Raw genomic sequence first — 19,428 nt, 5'->3', positions numbered from 1 at the left:
TTTCTTTTAATTAACACAAAATAATACATAAAATCATAATACAAACGCATGCGTTGGCCCATCCCCACTTCACCCTTTTTTTCTGTTTTTTTCCCCCAAAATAATTTATTGCCATTTTTAGTAATATAAAAACAGTTTCAGAGAACAACACAAAGGGGGTGGGGAGAAGGAAAAACTATTAGCAACAACTATTATCAATGTCAAGACGTATACATCATTGAAGTATTTATGATTAACATCGGCAAGTGTACGCTGTTTGTTCATAGTTGTGACGGGGGTTATCGATTGAGGCTATAGTTTAGGTATGTGTTAGAGATATGTGTCACTAGGTGGTAGTGGATATGGTTAGTCTCAAGGGGGTGTATCTGTAGCATCTGCAAATCGTACACATTTTTGTAGGTGTGGTCTGGTTCAAGAACTACGAATTGGGAGGGAGAGGAGAGTCATTGTCATGTGGTTCGGAAGGAAGGGTGTTAGAGTATGGGTAGTATCGAGGGTAAAAAGTGTTTGTGGCCATAGGGAATTGACGTTGGAGGATATCCCATTATGGGGTGGTGTTGCGATTAAAGAGTTCTAGTGTCTTCCAAATATGTTGGGAGGTTACGGGGGAACCTTTGTTACTAGATTGAGTTGTGTGTGTGCGTCTTAGGTAGGTGACCCAGGCGCACTAGGTGTGGTATGACACACACTTATTAGATTTCCAATCAACTACTATTACTTTGATGGCGATAGTGAGTGAGAGGTCCGGGAGGGAAAGATCCGTGTCAGAGAGATCGAGTGGAGGATCTGCAAGATGTGATCCTAGTAAAACAAGTGGAAATGATAGCACAATGGGTGTTTTGAATATGTTTTGTAATTGAAGGGAGATATCTTGCCAATTGGTTTGCAGATGGGGGCAAGAGAAGAACATATGTTCTTTGTCGCTGGGTGACGAGTCACATGCCCAGCATATATTTGTGTTTTTGAGCTTGGGGCGGAATTTTGCTGGGGTCCTATACATGATGTGTGCAGCAAAGAATTTGGTCTGGTCATGGAGATATCAATTTATGTTTAAGTGAGCGTGATCCTATTTTTGTCCAGGTGTCCTCACTTGGAAAAATATGGTCTCTATCGCAGAGGTAGGAAGCCCATTTCTGTACTAAGGCAAGGGTGACGCTGGGTTATAGTAGTGGTGAGTATTTTGTAGAATCTAGACGCAGCATGACCATTCCAAAGTATCTGATGGAGTTTCTGTCTTAGGGGTACATTTTTTGGGGGGCAAGCTTTGATATCTTGGCTTTAATTTGAAGAAAGTAGTAGAAGTACATGTCGGAGAGGTTGTGCTTGTGCTGTGCAAGCGGTTTGGAGGTAGTGTAGAGGTTCGATATCGTTGAAATCCCCTTGGTTGCCCAATTTGGACAGATTGTTTGGGATTTGGGAATGTGTAATTTATTATTATACCATAAAGATGTAAGAGTTGATTTACGGATATTAGTTGTCTGGACCCTGTAAGGAAAGAATGGCAGCTATGGGGTCTTCGAAAATTGTGCGTGACTGACGATAAAGATAGCTCGTCAGTTTGGACAGGAGAGAGAAGGATGGCAGATAGAGGACTCTATGTCGAGCCATTCCGTTTTTTTTTAACAGATCAGTTTCAAACCATTGTGAACCTTGGGCCACAAGGTAGGCAGTTTGATAGGTAGACCAATTAGGGAAGTTGCAACTGCCTACTTTCTTGGGTGTTCTCAGCTTCTTCACACTAAGTCTAGGGTTTTTGTTCTCCCATAGGAAGTTAGAAGCAACCCTATTGGTTTTGAGAAAGAAGTCAGGGGAGAGTCGGGTAGAAAACATGCTGAACAAAAAGTTGATCAGAAATGAGACAGTCATCTTGATAGTTTCGAGTCTACCCCACCAGGATATATGCTTTGGCAACCACGTTGAGAGTAAGTCCTTGATTTTATCTAGGGTTTTCTTTTCAGAGATGGAGACTGATTCAACGAGATTCCTACAAAACCATATCCCAAGCTATTTGATAATGGGGGTGGTTGGATCGTTGGTTTGCCGGCATCTCAGCTCTTTGGCTATTATTTCTGATGTCAAGTGGTCTAGCGATGATTTAATACATTTGTTTTTCGGGACATCTGGCTTATAATTTTGCCTCTGCAGTAGCATTTTAGGGAATCACAGAGAGTAACAGGGAAGGATACAGAGTTTTCATTTATCTGGATGAATTGTGTTAATTTGTCATGGAGTTCTTTGACAACGTTTGAATCTTCCAGGATCACGAAGTTATTACGGCAGGCCTTCGTCTTCGGGGGGAGTGGTAAGAAGCCGAAGTTGTACCAAAATTTCTGCATGATCCGATATAATGATCGGTTCAGTGGAAGCAGAGGTGCTGTGTTAGAGAGAGGAGTCAACTAGGAGGTAGTCTATTCTGGAGAAGGTGTTGTGTGGGGGCGAGAAAAATTTAAAATCGCTGCCAGTGGGATTATGGAGTCTCCAGACGTCTGCTAGTTTGTGGGCCGCCATAAGGCGCCGAGGGCCTTATGGGATTTATGGGTTCTGTATCTAAAAGTAGAATGATCAGGAGGGGGTCCGTTGGGAGGTCAAAGTCGCTGCCAAGGACAATCTGTGCGTCTGGGGAAGGAGTGCAGGTTTGGCAGAGAGGTTATCTCAAAACTTAGGATCATCAGCAGTAGAGGCGTATATGTTCACTGCATATATTTCTGTGGTGGGTGTTAGTAGTCGTGTAGTTAACCATCTTCCATCTTGATCTGGTTCTGTTGAAATAATTGAAAGGCCAGAGGGCTTGAAGATCAATGTGAAGACCCTGTTTTTATTTTTAAGAAATAGCGTAGAGCAGGCAACGTCTGACACCCATCCCGTGCGGGAGGAGAGTGCTTCTTTGTAGCCAATTTTGGCCTCCTGTAAGAACACCAAATTGCCCTTAAAAGAGAGACCATAATCAGAGCATTGTCTTCGCTTTATATGCTGGTTAAGTTCTTTGCCGCTAGGGGAAAAACAAGGTGGTGTTAGGACCAGCCACTGGACTACCCTAGAATGCGTGCTGTTATGGATTTTATTTATTTATTTATTTTGACGGTTTTGTATAGCGCGAACAAGACCCTTGCGGGTATCAGAGCTCTTCACAGGGTAAATACAGGTGAATGACATATACATATAAATAAAATGAATTATGCAAATACATTACTGGTAACTATTAGAGACTGGCACATATCTACAAGAGTGAATAGAAAGTTTAGGTGAATTTGGACACGAGAATGGATTTCACTTCTTTTTTGAAGAAAGCAGCGGATGGATTGAGTCTCGTTTCTGGGGGCAAGGCATTCCAAATCCTGGGGGCCATTCCTGAGAAGGTACGATTGTATGTTTTTTTCTTGGAGAAGCGTTGTGGTTTGAGTAGAAGATTATCAGAACTCCTAGTAGATCTGTTACCACCCAATAGCACTAGTTTCTCCGCAAGGTATCTCAGGTTTTTGTGGTGCAATGCCTTATGTGTCATACAGGCGATTTTCAAATGTGGCCATGGATTGTTACACTGTCAGTGAGGAATCATGAGGATCATTTGACATGGGATAGGGACAAGAAGACCGGGAGTAGCTAATGGTGGGGATAGGGTGGTGGGCCATAACATGGAGAGAGGTCTCAGGAGACGAGGTATAGAGTATGGGGCAGTGGATGTCGCTTGCAAGATACAACTAGTAAGAACAACCAGTAAGAACCAGAAAAAGAGCAGAGCACAGGCCCGCCGCAACACTACTAGATTGATAAGGTATAAACATTGAGGCCTTGTCGGGCAATACATGTTCGTTTAGAGTACATAAAATACTTAGCGTAGATTGACTACATAGATCTTAAGAAAACTCAGCCCTGGTACATTAGCAACTTGGAGGCCCTATCGGCTAATAAATGTTCACTTAGAGTGCATAGTTCTTAAGAACATGGTACGAGAAAATTGTTACAAGTAACTTGTTATGATTAACTTGGTATGAGTAACTTATTACACAAGAGTAACTTATTGCACTGTGGCTTGTGTAGATGAGTAACTTATTACACAGTGGCTTGTGTTAGAATGTGTACTAGCATGTGTATTGGCATGCGTGCTATCATGTGTATTATCAGACAGGTACATGGATGTATGGAGTCCTTGGGAGGCCTAAGGAGTATATGGAGGTACTGTGAGTGGGGAAGGGTTGCGGATAGGTGAGATTTAAATCTCTCCAGGGAGTACATAGTGAGTTGAAGAAGTATGGTGCACAGTGGTGAGCAATGATGTGCAATGTGTTAAATTAGTGAAGAACACGTGGTGGGTTGATAATGGCTTACTTATCAGCCCCTGATTTATAACCTGTGTTGTTTCCCTTCGAGCGTACACAGAGAGTTGGGTTGTATCATAGAGTATAGGATGTAGTGGTGGGATAGCGGAATGGGTTGTAGGGGGTGTATCAAGAGCACTGTCTCTTCACAGGGGGTTGTTTAGAGTGGAGTGAGTGGCGTGCGTCGCCTGGTGGGATTTGGTAGTGCTTAAACCTTATGCTAGTGTTTGAGTTCTGAAAGGTAAAATATTAGAAAACATTTGAAGCTTTATAAACGTTAGACATCTAGAGTGGCATTAAAGAGCTTTGTAGAGTCATGTCACAAAACATAGATATGAGGCATTATGGGCCTTTTGTAGAACAACGTGACTAGCTACAAAGGATATCGATGCGCTGAGCCGGTTACAAGTGGTGTGGCCAAAAATATCAACCGGGACCACTTGTGGAGGCTTCCATATGAGTTTCTGTGGTGTTGTCTAGGAAGGCTCGTAAGTCGTCGGGCTCAGAAAACATGTGGGTCTTTCATGGAAGTTGATCTTAAATTTGGCTAGGCCATTAAAGGAGTGTTGGATGGCTAAGTCCAGTAATGAACTTTTGAGAGCTGGGAAACTTTTCCTTTTGATGACTGTGTCTCTGGCGTAGTCTTGGGAGATGTTGTTCTTTGCATCTTGCCAGAGGAGCGACCTCGTTTTTTTGCATGCAAGATAAGATGCGTTCTGTGTGCCGTAGCGCAGAGGTCGAAAGAATAGAGCCCATTGGGTGGACATGCTTTTAGGTTTGTAGGAGGGTACCCTATGGGCGCGTTCAATTTCAAAGTCTTGCTGAAGGTAGTACCTAGGGTCGCTGGGATCCATGTCTCGAGGAATTTGATCAGTCTGGGAGACCGAAGATCCTGAGGATTCCCCTCCTATTACGGTCTTCCAGTTCTGTTAATTCACATTTGAGAGGGAGTTGTCATTTTTTAATAGATGTCTGGATTGCAGCTCCAGGCGGTCCTCCGTCATGCTTATTCGGTTTTCGGCATTCGTTACTCTCCGGAGTTTGTGGGTGTTTCGGTGAGTTAAGCATTGTGGGTAATGACATTTTGCCCGTTGTTGAGTGAGTGTGCTTTGGGGAGGGACCAGCACACGGGAGGCAAAACAGTCTGCGAAAGGCCACAGTTATTACAGGTGGATTTTGACTCGTGAACCATTTAATTCTTATAATGTGCATGCATTGTTTGATGTTCTTAAGGTGATGAATATACAATTAGATAAGTATTCTCCAGAAAGAGGGTTGCCAAAGGTAAGTAACTTGTTCTTTGGTACAAAACAAATTCAGGCTTTGATTTAGAACAATTAAATATGAAACCTTAAAATAGAAAGTAAGGTAAAAGTGGTAAAAGGAGAACGAAAGGAAATATTTCAAGGCATCCTGCAAGCAGGACCCAATTTGGTTGTAGCTCATCCCATGCCACAGTTATGTCACCCGCTGGACCTCGACTTGGGGTGCTTCAGTAGCGCATGTGACTCTACAGCCAGAGGTTTAGCAAGCTCAAATTTTATTGCAGTTACATTAAGTTTTGTCTCACAAAAATATGAGAACATCTGTGTTGTATTTTAAAGAATGCATAAACAAGGAGAAGTGCATAGGTACTGTTCTAATTTAAATGTTGCAATCGTTTTTCACAACATGTCATTTAATTTGGAACAGTGTTACTAAAACGTACTGAGTGATTTTCTGCTCAGTGCAGATATATGTTGATATGCAACCTTATTCTGACCAGACACTTCGGCATATTTGCCATAAGAAATTGACTCTAATCATATACTTGAACATGATATTTCTGATTCTGCCACATTTTTACAGGTAGTGTAATTTTCAAAAATACTCACTTGCACACAGCGGAATGGGTGATCAAATAAAGTGAATAAACAGTATTACTTTTGTGGAATTGTGTGATCAGAAAAATGTGTACTTCCTGTTGCATTTGAAAAATATTTCCACAATTAGATTACTCAGAAGGTGTGTGTGTTTATCTAATGTTAGTGCATGCTTATTATGGTCTATGTATCTTTGGGTAGGGGTGATTGGTGCATATGCGTAGTTTGGTTTCAGTTTGTGGGTGTAGATTCTGCCTAGTCCTCTTTAAAGATTTTGGGTCACCTACCTTTTGTTTTGAACTTGTGGCCCTGTGAACGCAGCTTGTGCTGCACTGTTCTTCTTGCAGTACACAAACCGCTGCCTGCTGAAGTGGCTGAAGCTCTGGGACACAGTAGTGTTTGGCAGGGAGAAAACCGCGAAGAAAGCCAAGCCAGCCACAGACACCCGGCAATCCTTCAAAGACCAGAAGAAGGACCAGAGGCAGCAAACCAAGTTTAAGACGAAAGCCGAGATTGTGGAAGAGATCCTGGAGGCCGAGCTGGATCAGCACAAAAGGCCCAAGAACAAGGTGAGGTCTGGCTGCCAGAGGAGGCTGGAGGAGCAGAGGGATGCCAGAGGCTGTCCACAGTGGCCTTCTAGGTGACGGGGTGGGATACTTCTTGACATGGTTTCTTTGCCTCTACCGCAATGTCTTTTTTAGGCATTTTTATTACACCATAGACTCCTACTGTCACATTCTTGTTTACTCTCTTTATCGTTGTCTTGCCTGCCTGAACAGATTTAGTAATTGATGCTCACTGTAACAAAGCTTACACTGCATTGAGATGTTGAGTGCTCATTGTGCTCAACCCCACACCTTTCACCATCTCTTGAACTTACACCTAAATTGCCTCCGAGATGTTCACGGCACAATATGTGAAACAAATAATCATGGTGTTTATTAGTTACACCATGTCCTCTTCATGGGAGATTTTGCCACCTGACCAGCGGCAGATTTGCTTTTGAAGAGACCTTTCTCGCTGTGGTCTGCCAGTGTGTGGAAGCGGTCTATGGAGGGCTACTAGCCAAGCCTAAAACTAATTAACTTTTATCATCTTTCCCCATCAGTCTTTGTAAAAATGTGTTTCCCAGAATTTCAAATCAACAATGTTTCCTGTACACAAAAAATGAATTGGGCACAATCAAAGTAGGAGCTAATTTGTCAGCTTTCAGTAAGTCCTAAAGGCATGCGTTCAATTCTGCAATTTGTGTTTTTAGCCACGTAAGGATATTTCATCTTTGTGCTTCTTTTTAAATTCTGAACGCTCAAGGTTCCCTTGCACGGCTGATATTCTAGCATTTGCTTCGTAAACAATGTTTCAGATATTGCCTGTCAATGCTGCAAGAATTTCTGAGTTCTGAATGTTGAGTCGTATTCGATTTGTTTCTCTGTGATGACCGACTTGCTTCCCATTGCACCTAGCACACCGGTTATGCACATGAATTTGGGTAGCTTGCTCTATTTGCATCTTCTACAGAAAGTAAAGGCGATATTACAACTCATTTATTCCTCTGAGCTGTGGATTATTCTGCAGTTTTCAGAGTAGTGAAAATCTTCTCTACTGGCGCAAACTGTTCCTTTGCGGCAGTATGCAAGTGTCATTTATAGTCAATAGGCATGGTTTGACCTTCCGTGTATAGTCTATAAATGTATCCTGGCTGACTGGGTATTACCCTGATTTCTAAATCAAGTGTATTATCTCACGTTTGCAAATGGCCAGTGTTGTATGCTCGTACTTGTGTATGCTTATTTTTCGAGGCCTTTCTGGTAAATGTTGGAGTGATTTATTGATAAGAGTTTTACACTTTCTGCAAAGTGTAATAAATATGTTCTGCAAAATTCAGGAATCCCATTAATGCTTGTAGCACTCTAAAAGAACTAGGGAGCACAATTGTCCCACATCTTTCCAAGAACCGAGGTGCCGTACTCTTCCATCTCTGGGTAATTCATATCCTAAAAATATTATATTTAAGAAGCGCATTTTTTATTTTCTGAAAAAAAACACCTGCTACAGCAAGCTTTGTGACGATAATATGTACACGTTGTAAGTGTTCATGTATATCATCAGTGATGTTTTATCTATCAGTGATGTTTTTGTCAGCGTAAGAGACTACACTCTCATTACTAACTCAACTATTTGTGCTACAAGGGGGCGCTAGGTGGCGCACACCAGTGAGGCTCTTGCCATTCGGGCGCTCTAACAAACAACATCCTCATCCTGAATCACTTTCGTACTGAATAATTGGCGGAATCGATATCCTTGAGTCTGGAGGATCACCCGCAGCTGCTGCTCGACCGCCGGAGTTGCCGGTGTGCGGAGATAAGCCCGGATTGATCAGCGCCGGCGAACCACTTCTGTGTGCCTGGAGCAGCTGCTCGGCGCCATTTTCTACGGGAGCTCACTGCTGCCACTCAGGCCGTGGGCCCGTCCACTGCACCCTTCGGGAAGGCCCTGATCCCCGCTTGTCACGGCATCAGACCCTCGCTTCAGTCATAGGTGAGCGGATCACCAGTTGGCTGGCCACAAGGGAGAGTCCAAGACAGCAGATCTAATTAAAAGAAAATATTGGTGGCCACAGATGAGTAAAGACATAGAACAATATGTAAAGACTTGTGAGATATGCGCTCAGGGAAAATCAGAACGGCACGCTCCTCAAGGGCTGTTGCAACCCCTGCCTATTCCTCCTCATCCGTGGCATACAATCACCCTAGACTTGATTACAGACTTACCATCCTGTCAAGGGATAAATACAATACTAGTAATAGTAGATGCATACACGAAAATTACACACTTCTTGGCCTTAAAGGGAATCCCTACAGCAAAACAGTTAGCAAGGCACTTTAGTACCCAGATTGTCAGATTACATGGAATACCCAAGATTGTAATATCAGACCGGGGAACCCAATTTGTTTCGCATTTCTGGAAGGCTTTTATGAAAGGGTTAGGAGTAGAAACTCGTTTTTCCACCAGTTTCCATCCGGAGACGGATGGACAAACGGAAAGAGTGAACCAGGAATTGGAGCAATATTTATGGTTGTTCTTTTTGAAACAGGAGGGAGAATGGCCGGACTACTTGTGGACAGCAGAATTCGCTCATAATAACGCGAAGAATGTGTCCACTGGATATTCCCCGTTCTACTTAAACTATGGTAGACATCCAAATTCAGCAGTACAAGATGTAGAGCTCACAGTCCCAGCAGTCAAGGATTTGGTAGCTCATTTAAACTCAGTACATGAAAAAGCATCAAAGAATCTAGTACAGGCTAAGGAGAAGTATAAGAAGTACGCAGATAAGAAAAGAAAGAGACCTCCTCCACTAGGAATAGGAGATAAGGTCTGGTTGAATACAAAAAATGTAAAGCTTAAAAGGGAACCGAAAATTTCAGCCACGATTTATCGACCCTTACCCAATTGCAGAGCAGATCGGTCCAGTGACCTATAAATTGACTTTACCCTCCCAATTCAAAATTCACCCAGTGTTTCATGTTTCCCTTTTGAAGAAGGCAGCTCCTAATTTGAGAAAAGAATCGATTCCAAACCCAATTCAGCTAGATACAGGAGTGGAGTTTGAGGTGAAAGAAATTCTGGACTCAAAATTAGTCAGAGGTAAACTGTATTATTTGGTAGATTGGAAAGGCTACGGTCCTGAGGAGCGGTCTTGGGAATTAGATTCAGATGTTCATGCTCCTAGGCTAATAAAACTTTTTTTATCAGCGCAGTCCAACCAAGCCCAGAGTGGAAGGACTACCCTTGGTGGGGGGTACTGTCAGGATCCCTAATGTGAGTCCCAAAGCGAAGCGCAAGGAACTTGGTTCAATAGGCATTTCAGTTTCGAATGGGCTTCAATGGTCGAGTTTGTGGCATGCCCGCAATTCTAAGATGGCCGCTCAGGCGCTGGGGTCTGCGGTCTAGTTGTTTACAAATCCAGAGAGACGATGTGACGTGCGCACGCCTGAAGCAATGCGCACTTCACCCAGACATTTCCTCAGAGAAGACGTGTTTGAGTGTGTTCCCAGTTCTGAAGTAAATAGTTTGAGTAAGAAGCTTTCCAGAGTAACGCTTGAGAGTAGTTCCGAATCAAGAAAACAAAACTTACCGAAGAGGACAGAAAAGCCGCTAGAGTCCGTAGTGAGCTATTACCGGGAGTCGAGTACAGAGTCACCTCGTCTCCACAGGGAAAAAATGAGTGAAGACTTTAGCCGCACCTGAAAAGAAAACCGAAGAAAGCTAAGTGAACTACTGATAGATTATTCGTTCTCATTAAAATGTAAGCAGTGTTTGGTGACGCAATAAGTATAACACTTACCAAGGTCAGCAGAGATCAGCATACAGAGTCCTGTAACAGAAAATGAAGAACATTATAGGATTTACTGAGAAGAGGTTCCTAAGAAAAAATTAATAGACAATGCCAACAGTTAACTAGGAAAGTAAAGAGAAAGACTTACCAGAGTTATAGCAGCTCCGCAGTAACCTAGGAGAGGAAGCAAACAGGAAAAGTTAAAGGCACAAAGACTTAATTTAGAAGACAACAGTTTTTAGATAGCAAGAGGCAAGAAAAGAAAGGAGAGAAATCACGAGAAGAAAGAGAAGGCCACACACAGAAACATTAATGATAATTAGTGACACCAATAACAAGAAAGAAGAAAAGACAGAGTTGAACAGGAAGAGAGGCACAGAGTTCAGGATTCTGGGTAGGTAGAAAAATCAGAAGAGAAGAAGAGAGACAGAATAGAGTAGAGAAGGAATAATAATTTGTTGTGTGCTTAGTTACCCTTAGGAGTCTCCAGAAGGCAGAGTGATAGCTGAAGAAGAATTCCAGATAGGAAAACCAGAAGGTCCAGAACCAGTCTCTTCTATCGTTTATTATTTTATCCAATTTCCCCCTTCCCCCTTGCTGATCAGTTAGAGCCAAAGACATTTCTTGGGGCTGAGTGATTAGTAGTGGGAGTCGGGAAGCTAGCGACTTCTGTTCCTGTGCAACACAACGGTAACCAGCGAGAAGCTGAAGGTGAGCTCTGACACCAAGTGGGCCTCGTATCGCTGTTTCTCCTCTTATTCTACCTACTCCAGGGGGGTCGACATCCTTATAAAACGCGGCACCCCTTTACCCTAAGTGGCACCATCACAGATGCACAGGGCCGCTACTGCCTTATGTGGGGATGGCTGGCTTCTCATGATGTAACAATTGCCAACTGTTATGGCCCCAATGTGGATGACCCCACTTTTCTCAATACTTTATGGGGGAAATCTTATCCGTGGGTTCCACATATCTACTTTGGGGAGGTGACTTCAACACCGTTATGTATCCCGTCATGGACAGATCCCATCCCACTGCCCTACACTATTCCAACATGCAGAAACAACTAACAGACATTGTCTCAGACAATTACCTCCTTGATGCCTGGAGACACACACACCCTACGACTAGGGAGGGCACACACCTATCGGCAGTACACTCCTCGTGGTCCCGTTTAGACTACTGGTTTATATCAGTTGTCATGGCTCATTGGATAGACCAGGCTACCCACATGGCAAGGACCTTTTCCGACCATTCCCCGGTGGTGTTAAAACTCAAACCCCCAACAGTACATTACCCTTACATCAATTGGCGTCTCACCCCATTACACCTTTTAGACACAGTTTTTAAAACTGAGATCGAACCAGAAATTCGAGACTATGAGCGAAATGTTGACTCCATACCAAGCCTCACCACTGTTTGGGAGGCCTTCAAAGTCACAATCAGGGGCTCCTGTATTGCCAAAGGAGGAGGGGTATTAAAAGACATCTGCCGCACCTTGAACAGGAAATTAAGCAACTGGAGCTGACACTAGATGCTGGAGGAGGGGACGATGCTGCCAAAGCTCAACTGAGCGATAAACTGACAGAATACGCAGATACTGCCGATCGCAAATGTAAATTCCGTGGTAAATATCACATCGCTCGTCAATACGGTGAGGGAGACCGCCCGGGAAAGGTTCTAGCGGGTTTGGTGAGACAGCCACGGTTTTCCAACCACGTAGCAGAAATATTTGATTCCGAGTGCGAGATCCATAGGCATTTCTCCGAGCAACTCCACACATTCACGCAATATTACAAGTCTCTGTATACAACTCATAGAGAGAAACCACTTGACCTCCCTGCTTATTTTGAGGACACGGCCTTGGCCTGGCTGGGTGACACCCAGCGTGAATTCTTAGTGCCGACCTCGAACTAGATAAAATTACCACCGCGATCATGCAGATGAGATCAGGGCGCGCACCGGGATCAGACGGGATACCCATAGAGTTTTATAAATCCTATCTGACGCAGCTAGCCCCCATACTCAAGGAGGTCTTATAGGAGGCCAGAGAGGAAGGACGTCTCCCGTCCACCATGAGAGAGGCCCTGATCACTTCCCTACTAAACCCCAACAAGCCCCCAAATCAATGTGAATCCTACCGCCCCCTATCTCTAATTAATTGCGATACAAAAATATTAGCTAAAGTTCTCTCCAACAGGTTAAATCTACATGTGGAACGTCTGGTCCTCCCAGACCAGTCTGGATTTATTCCTAACCGAGCGACGTCCCATAATCTCCGTACCCTGCTTACGGTACTGCATGACATCGACCCCGACAGCAATGCTGTTGCAGTATTTCTCAGTGCTACCAAGGCATTCGACTCTGTCGAATGGGATTACCTTATTGGCATTCTGCGTTACATGGGAATGCCTCCGGGATTTCTTGGGTGGGTAGAGCTACTTTATCAACAACCCACAGCTACAGTCCTCCTGAACGGTGCACGATCGTCTAGCTTCACTATTACCAGAGGCACGCGTCAGGGGTACCCCCTCTCTCTCATACTGTTCGTGCTAGCTATTGAACAACTGGCCGCGAAGATTAGACAACACCACAAAGAACGTGCCCTGATCTACCCCTCTAGACAGCTTATCATCTCTCTTTATACAGACGATGTCACTCTCTACATAGCCTACCCCCAAGATAATCTCAATCCAGTATTGCGAGAGGTTGTCAAGTTTGGGGCTATTTCGGGCATAAACGTCAACTGGTCCAAATCGGCGGTTTTTCCGCTCACTGATGCGATGGCTCAATTCGCCCTGGACTTCCCATTGACATGGCGGGCGAAGGAAATCAAATATCTAGGCATCAAAGTCACTAGACACAGAGAGGAGCTCATACGCGCTAATTACGGAGTCACCCTGGATAAAATCACTGACTCCATCACAAAATGGTTGTCCCTGCCTCTCTCAATGGCAGGTAGAATATCCCTGGTTAAAATGATACTATTGCCTAAACTTCTTTACGTGTTTACTAATATACCATATAACCCCGGCACACATTTCTTCACCGCACTCAGGGCGCAAATAATTCACCTGGTATGGAAAGGCAAACAAGCACGGTTAGGTCTGAGCACTCTGACTCTTCCTTTCTCTCACGGCGGGTTCGAGCTACCTGACTTTGAGTTATACTATCACAGTGCGCAGGCTCACTTCGCCACATATTGGCTGCTTCCACCCCCCTTTATGCCTCATCTGGTGGTAGAGGAGGGGTGCATGGCCCCCACCCCTCTTTCTGGTTTCCTGTCCACAATGGGTAGAGAAAGGGATCGGGATCCCACCACGGTAGCAAACACTGTCAAGTCCTGGAGAAAGATAGCTGATAGATTGTACTCCTCCAGGGTACCTCTGTTGCACCTTCCCTCTCTCCAAGTAACTAACGAACGACAAAGCAAGCACTTCACCACCTGGAGCGACTTATACCTGGGAGGTACCCTCCGCACCAGGGAGCAGTTCTTTGGGGCACACACCCCCTCCACCATGGAGCTCTTTATGTATATTAGACTTAGGCAAAGTCTGAAAGCGGCTACCCCGGCCTTCCTGGCAGAACCGTCCACGCTACCTCCTCTCCACGCACTCCTACAGGCCAAACCCCCCCCCCCCCCCAGACATGTCACTTCACTTCTTTATCACTATGCTCAGCTCACGCCGCTCTCCCACACCCCGAGAACTCGACTAGAATGGGATCGTGACCTGGGTCGTCAACTAACGGATGACCAGTGGGAATTCAGTTGTAAACGGACACAAAATATCACAGCAAGTAGTCGCTTGAGGATAATACACTTTAAGTTTTTACACAGGATATATTATACCCCGACCAAGCTATACAAATTCAAACTTAGAGAAGATGATAGATGTGCCAGATGTAAGTGTGAGGGTGCGGACTTCCTTCACCTTGCCTGGCTGTGCCCGTCCATTCAACATTATTGGCAACAGGTTTTTACTGGAATGTCTAACATGATCCACTCGCCGCTGCAGGCATCGCCAGAGGTGGCCCTTCTAGGCTGCACACAAGATTTTGGTCCTGCACATATGAAGTTTGTCACCCTAGGTTTTCTAATAGCGAGACGTAAGGTGGCTTGCCGTTGGGGAAGGTGCCCAAATTCAAAGATTGGATAAATGGCCTTACTGTATGGTAAGAGCAACCACTCAGTTATGCTGAACTTCTCCCCCCTACTTCCAGACCCAGGAATATTTGGAGCCCTTTAACCACATACTTGTTAGCTACAGCAGCGAGCTCTCCCGACGATGAGGGCGCTCCCGTTGATGAAGCTGATCATGCTGTCCCCCCCTCCCCCCCCCGAGTAGCTCGCTGTACACTTGAGACATATCCTTTCTGAACTCAAAATGGGAAAAAGAGGTCGTGCGGGGGTGAGGGAGGCCCTTCCCGGATATGGCTCTGAAGGTGTCCAAGATTGCTCATTGGTTCTTATGTATCCCGGATAAGTGCCAAATTGTCGTCATTATGTACAGTATGTGGTACTGATTTATCCTCTGTCTTATGCTAGCATGGATGTGTTCCCCTTTTTTTTCCCTTTTTTTTTTCTTTTGTTCAGATCTCATATGTAAAGCAAGGGCGGGAGGGTTATGTTTCCCCTGTTGGGGTGTTCTGATGCACATTATATCTGTTCTCAGCCTCAAATCTGATGACTCATCTTGCTGTATTGATAACATTTCAATAAATAAAATTAAAATCTTTTTTTTTTAAACTATTTGTTCTACAAATACACACGCGTCAATGTTGTAAAATTAAATTTGATGCGACCTAACATGAAGGAAGTCAAATAATATAATTCAGGGCCATTCTTTGGTAGAATATCTATCTTTCTCTATCATCGTTTTGTATTTTTTGCTAGTTAGTTCCATCATTAATTCCAATACTATGTTCATTTTGTACAGCATATGTTTTACAATATTGGTTCAAATTGTGATAGTCCAACTAATCTCCTTAAACATTTTTTATTGAGCAGTGAAAGATGATTAACAGTTACTTCTTAAAAAATCGACAAGATAAGCTAATTACAACCATCATTTAGATCATCCAATCACAATTACTAAAATACAAACCGTTCCAAATTAAAGATCCTCCAGATGATACAAGAGGAAAGCGAATAAAGTGCACTTTAACAATTAAACAGAAACAAACAAGTTGCATCCATCTTTGGAACATCCCAGCAAAATTGATAAAGTGCTAAACAGTACCAAATGTATACATCCTTCAAGTTCTACATGATTAAAGCGCATGGTGTTATTAAAGTATATTCTAGCAAATTGAATGCTAAAATTCAATATATCTCTAATATCAACAAAAAAACTGTTGAAGTTCTTGCTGATGGGACTTAAAAACAAAAAATAAAGTACATTATGCCGAGTAAAGTGCATTGTATTCTCCTTAACTTATCAGATTTTAGAACCAGGCATTATTTGTTGATGGCCATGTGAAAGCAAGGTATTCATTGTTGATGGGCATGGGATGATACTTCCTGATACTAAAATAAATGTATGAGTTTTTAAGGACTCTTTCTACCTCCAGTTTTATTTGATATTTTGTTTACCGGTGGTTCATCACATGAGGTGCTGCACCTTTATCCCACCCTGCTTAATATTTCTACAATGCTGGAGCCAATTTTAATGTACATTGTGTGGTATACTGGTCCTTACTTGCCTGGGGCACTAATGGAGTAATGCTCCCATTATAATTTCGACTCGTAATGGAGCTTCATTTATGACCTGAAGGGGGCATTTGTCTTCTGCAAGTATTATCAGTCAACTGGGTGCAGAAAATCATTGAGTTACTCACTCTATATCCCCTTCAGTCTGAATCCGAACTAAATCTGCTCCAATTAGATGCTCATCAGATGTTCCTATTGTATATAGTCATTCGTGTCCTCCATGATCAGGTGATGTTTCAGTCTCTCGTGGGCTGTAGTTATTCCCTTCACACTGTCTAGCACAACCATCTCCCATTCATGTTCTTCTTCAGGAGTACTCAGGAAATATTCTGCATCCTTACTATATCTCCTCTTTTCTTTTGAAGAGGCTACTTTCATCGTCCCAATCCCCGACTTCCCAATCCCCCGACCTCTCTGCCTTTATGTTTGCCCTTTGCCGGGTCCTGGTGAAGAATGGCCGCTTTTGCTTGACTCTGATTTCTTATCTCCATGATTATGGGAAGAATCAAGAGTACCGCTCATCGGAGGACTCCTATTTCCCTCCCATCTCTCAGATGATATCCTCTGTTCTTCATCTTTGCAATAAAATGCTTTTCTTTTTCAAACTACGTCAGACCCATTTCATACTCTCCACAGAAGATTATTGCTGTTCCAGCTTACTTTTCTTTGGAAGATGTTCATTTCCTGCCTTAGTTTGTTTTTTACTGAGGTCTTAACTATTTTACCCCAATGGATAGATCAACTTGGGATATTCTTTTTGGCAACTCCTCTTCTTTCTGATTCTTTGAATTTGCAGCATATGTCCGGTGAATTGCTTATAGAACTGATCACTTTTAATATTACCAAGCCTTGTCACAGCTGTTGCCTCTATTTTACATGCAAGCTTAATTCCTAAGACCTCTGCAAATGATGCTCTATAGTCTTCCTGTATTTGTTTGTTAGAGTACTTTTGGCAATAGTGGCATCCCGTGTGTAGTCCTAGATAAGGCAGCAAACGCACTTCCCCATGCCTGACACTGTTGTACTTTTGGTATTGCCCCCATAGTTAGGCACACAAGCAAAATCCGGTGTTTGTCCTGCAGAGTAGACCGAGGAAACACTTGTTTCTAATTGATAGGTTTTGCTTGCTAACCACAATGATATCTTATTTCTTTTAGCTGAGCAAAGTCCCATTATATCATTTATTGTCTGTGGATTAATGCAATTACCCTATATCTGTGTAGGTGTTTGTAAAGTCTATACTATTTCAATACTTCGATGCTGCGATATGTCTGTTTCAATAGTCTGTATATGTTTACTTCTTCTGTAAGTATTTCCCTAGTCTCTGCTATAGCAATATATTCCCATTCTGGATGTGGTGTGGATGTGCTAATACAGGTCAAGTCTGCCCTTGCACTGTGAGTGGACCTAAACCAGACTGCTTGTACTGTATGTGGTTGTTTCTTGTTAAACAATGCTAATTGCTCAATGTAAGTCAATGGCACCTCAGTATAAACAAAAGGATCATATTGGAATGGAGGGTCAATCTTTACCTACTTTGTAAATATCCCTGCTGTATCTGCAGCCTTTAGTTCAATCCAAAAGTAGAACACCTCCGTAGTGTGTACAGGTCTGCTCCGACCACTGGTACTACTTTGGCCCATTTAATGGAATCCCCTTTCCGTCATGTGGGCGGGAGGAATGTTTGCTGGTATCTCAACCACATCCAATTCAGTCATCTCTGATTCTCTAGCCATTGCTCGCAACAACTAACTAGCACTACTCACAATATGGGCTGATCCTTTGCATCTGTTTAGCGCTTACCAAACCCCAGCATGAGACTGGGACAACTCTCCAACCTTCTGTGGCGAATCATAAAATACACCTGGATATCTCCGGTTAAGACTATGTGTTCAGCCTATCTCTAGGGCCCTGGGACTTAGGGGCCCATAAGGGTTGATTCCTGCATTTAGTTGCCATGAAGTTCTGAATTCACATTTTGGGGATGTGAGGGGGTGGGTGTGAGGAGGCACATCAATGAGCCTAAAGAGAAATAATCTGTTGGTACCCTCTTCAGAGAAAAGGAAGACTCCCAGGTGTACTGCTACAGCGTGTTATGCCCATTCAGATATTGAGTTTTAGGAGCTGGACAACACTGTCAGAATAACCCTTATCCTGAGGTAGGAGAATTGTGTATAGATATGGAGCCCCCCTACTCCCCCCCCCCCCCCCAGCCCTTCAAAACAGTAGGCACATGAAGTCAGCTATTTATTATACCATACATCTTGTGTAGCAGAATGATGGTAATTATCATTGTACACAGAAGTCATAATATAAAGAAAAATAAATATTAGGAAAACCCCAAGCATATTTCATCACATGTTCCTACATTCTATATTCGATTAGTCTAGGCCCTACTGACTATCTACATATGCATTCATAATCTTAATATTGTTATAGTGGCTAAATAGCTAGTAGATCTTCATAATTTCGTGTATGCCAAGCTGCAAAGGTGTTCCCGCATAAAATATAAAGCCATCGGTTCTGCAGTCGGATATCAGCACTTCCGCGTGTCCTATTAGCAATCATTCCCTTTGTCTGTTCCTCTCACATCCCTTTATACTTTCTCCTCCCACATCCCTTTATACTTTCTCCTCCAAATATTCTCTGTTGAGTGGGCAGAGTGAGCTCCTTCATTTTTTTTGTGCCATTGCTCCTCAGTGCTATCATTGACTGTTAAAAAAGTTCAAACAAGACAGGCAAATGTAACCACTTCTGTTTCTTTCCAAGCCTGGGTTTGTGCAAGGCAGGATGGCTGTGCACTTGTGTAGCTCTAATCACTGCACGAAGTCCTGCAGTTTTCCGACCGTGGAATGTTTTCAGTTCTGTTTTGTTAGTGCAATTAAAGTCAACTTACAGCTGTGAGAATTAAGTCTGAAAGTTAAATGGCGATCTCGCACACACTGTTAGCATTATCATTGAGAATGTTAGTTTTCTAGGCCTCACTCTCCAAAGAGTTTGTCCGTCCATGTTTGCGTACAATCAAGCCTGGCTTGTAAGTAACTGGAATGTTTTTGGGAAAAAACTGTCAGGCATGACATCCTCACAAAGTGTGTCACTTTGTTTTCTTCACTTTTATTCTTTGGAGTGCCCTGTAGCACATATTAAGAACAGTCACTACATTTGAAAGATCTGCCCTTGAGGGTGCTTGGAAGTCCTGCC

At 43.3% G+C, this 19,428-nt stretch overlaps 1 protein-coding gene across 1 annotated transcript in view; it reads left to right on the top strand.

Annotated features, from left to right (window-relative positions):
• Nucleotides 1-19,428, top strand: part of CHTF18 (chromosome transmission fidelity factor 18) — a 488,876-nt gene that overhangs the window by 112,821 nt on the left and 356,627 nt on the right. The window contains exon 8 of the mRNA XM_085629346.1: nt 6,526-6,747. Coding sequence (XP_085485472.1) covers nt 6,526-6,747 — 222 coding nt within the window. The remainder of the gene's footprint in view (nt 1-6,525; nt 6,748-19,428) is intronic.

Source organism: Triturus cristatus, chromosome 10 (assembly GCF_964204655.1).
Source record: "Triturus cristatus chromosome 10, aTriCri1.1, whole genome shotgun sequence".
NCBI lineage: Eukaryota > Metazoa > Chordata > Amphibia > Caudata > Salamandridae > Triturus > Triturus cristatus.
This window is presented reverse-complemented; position numbering and strand designations above follow the sequence as displayed.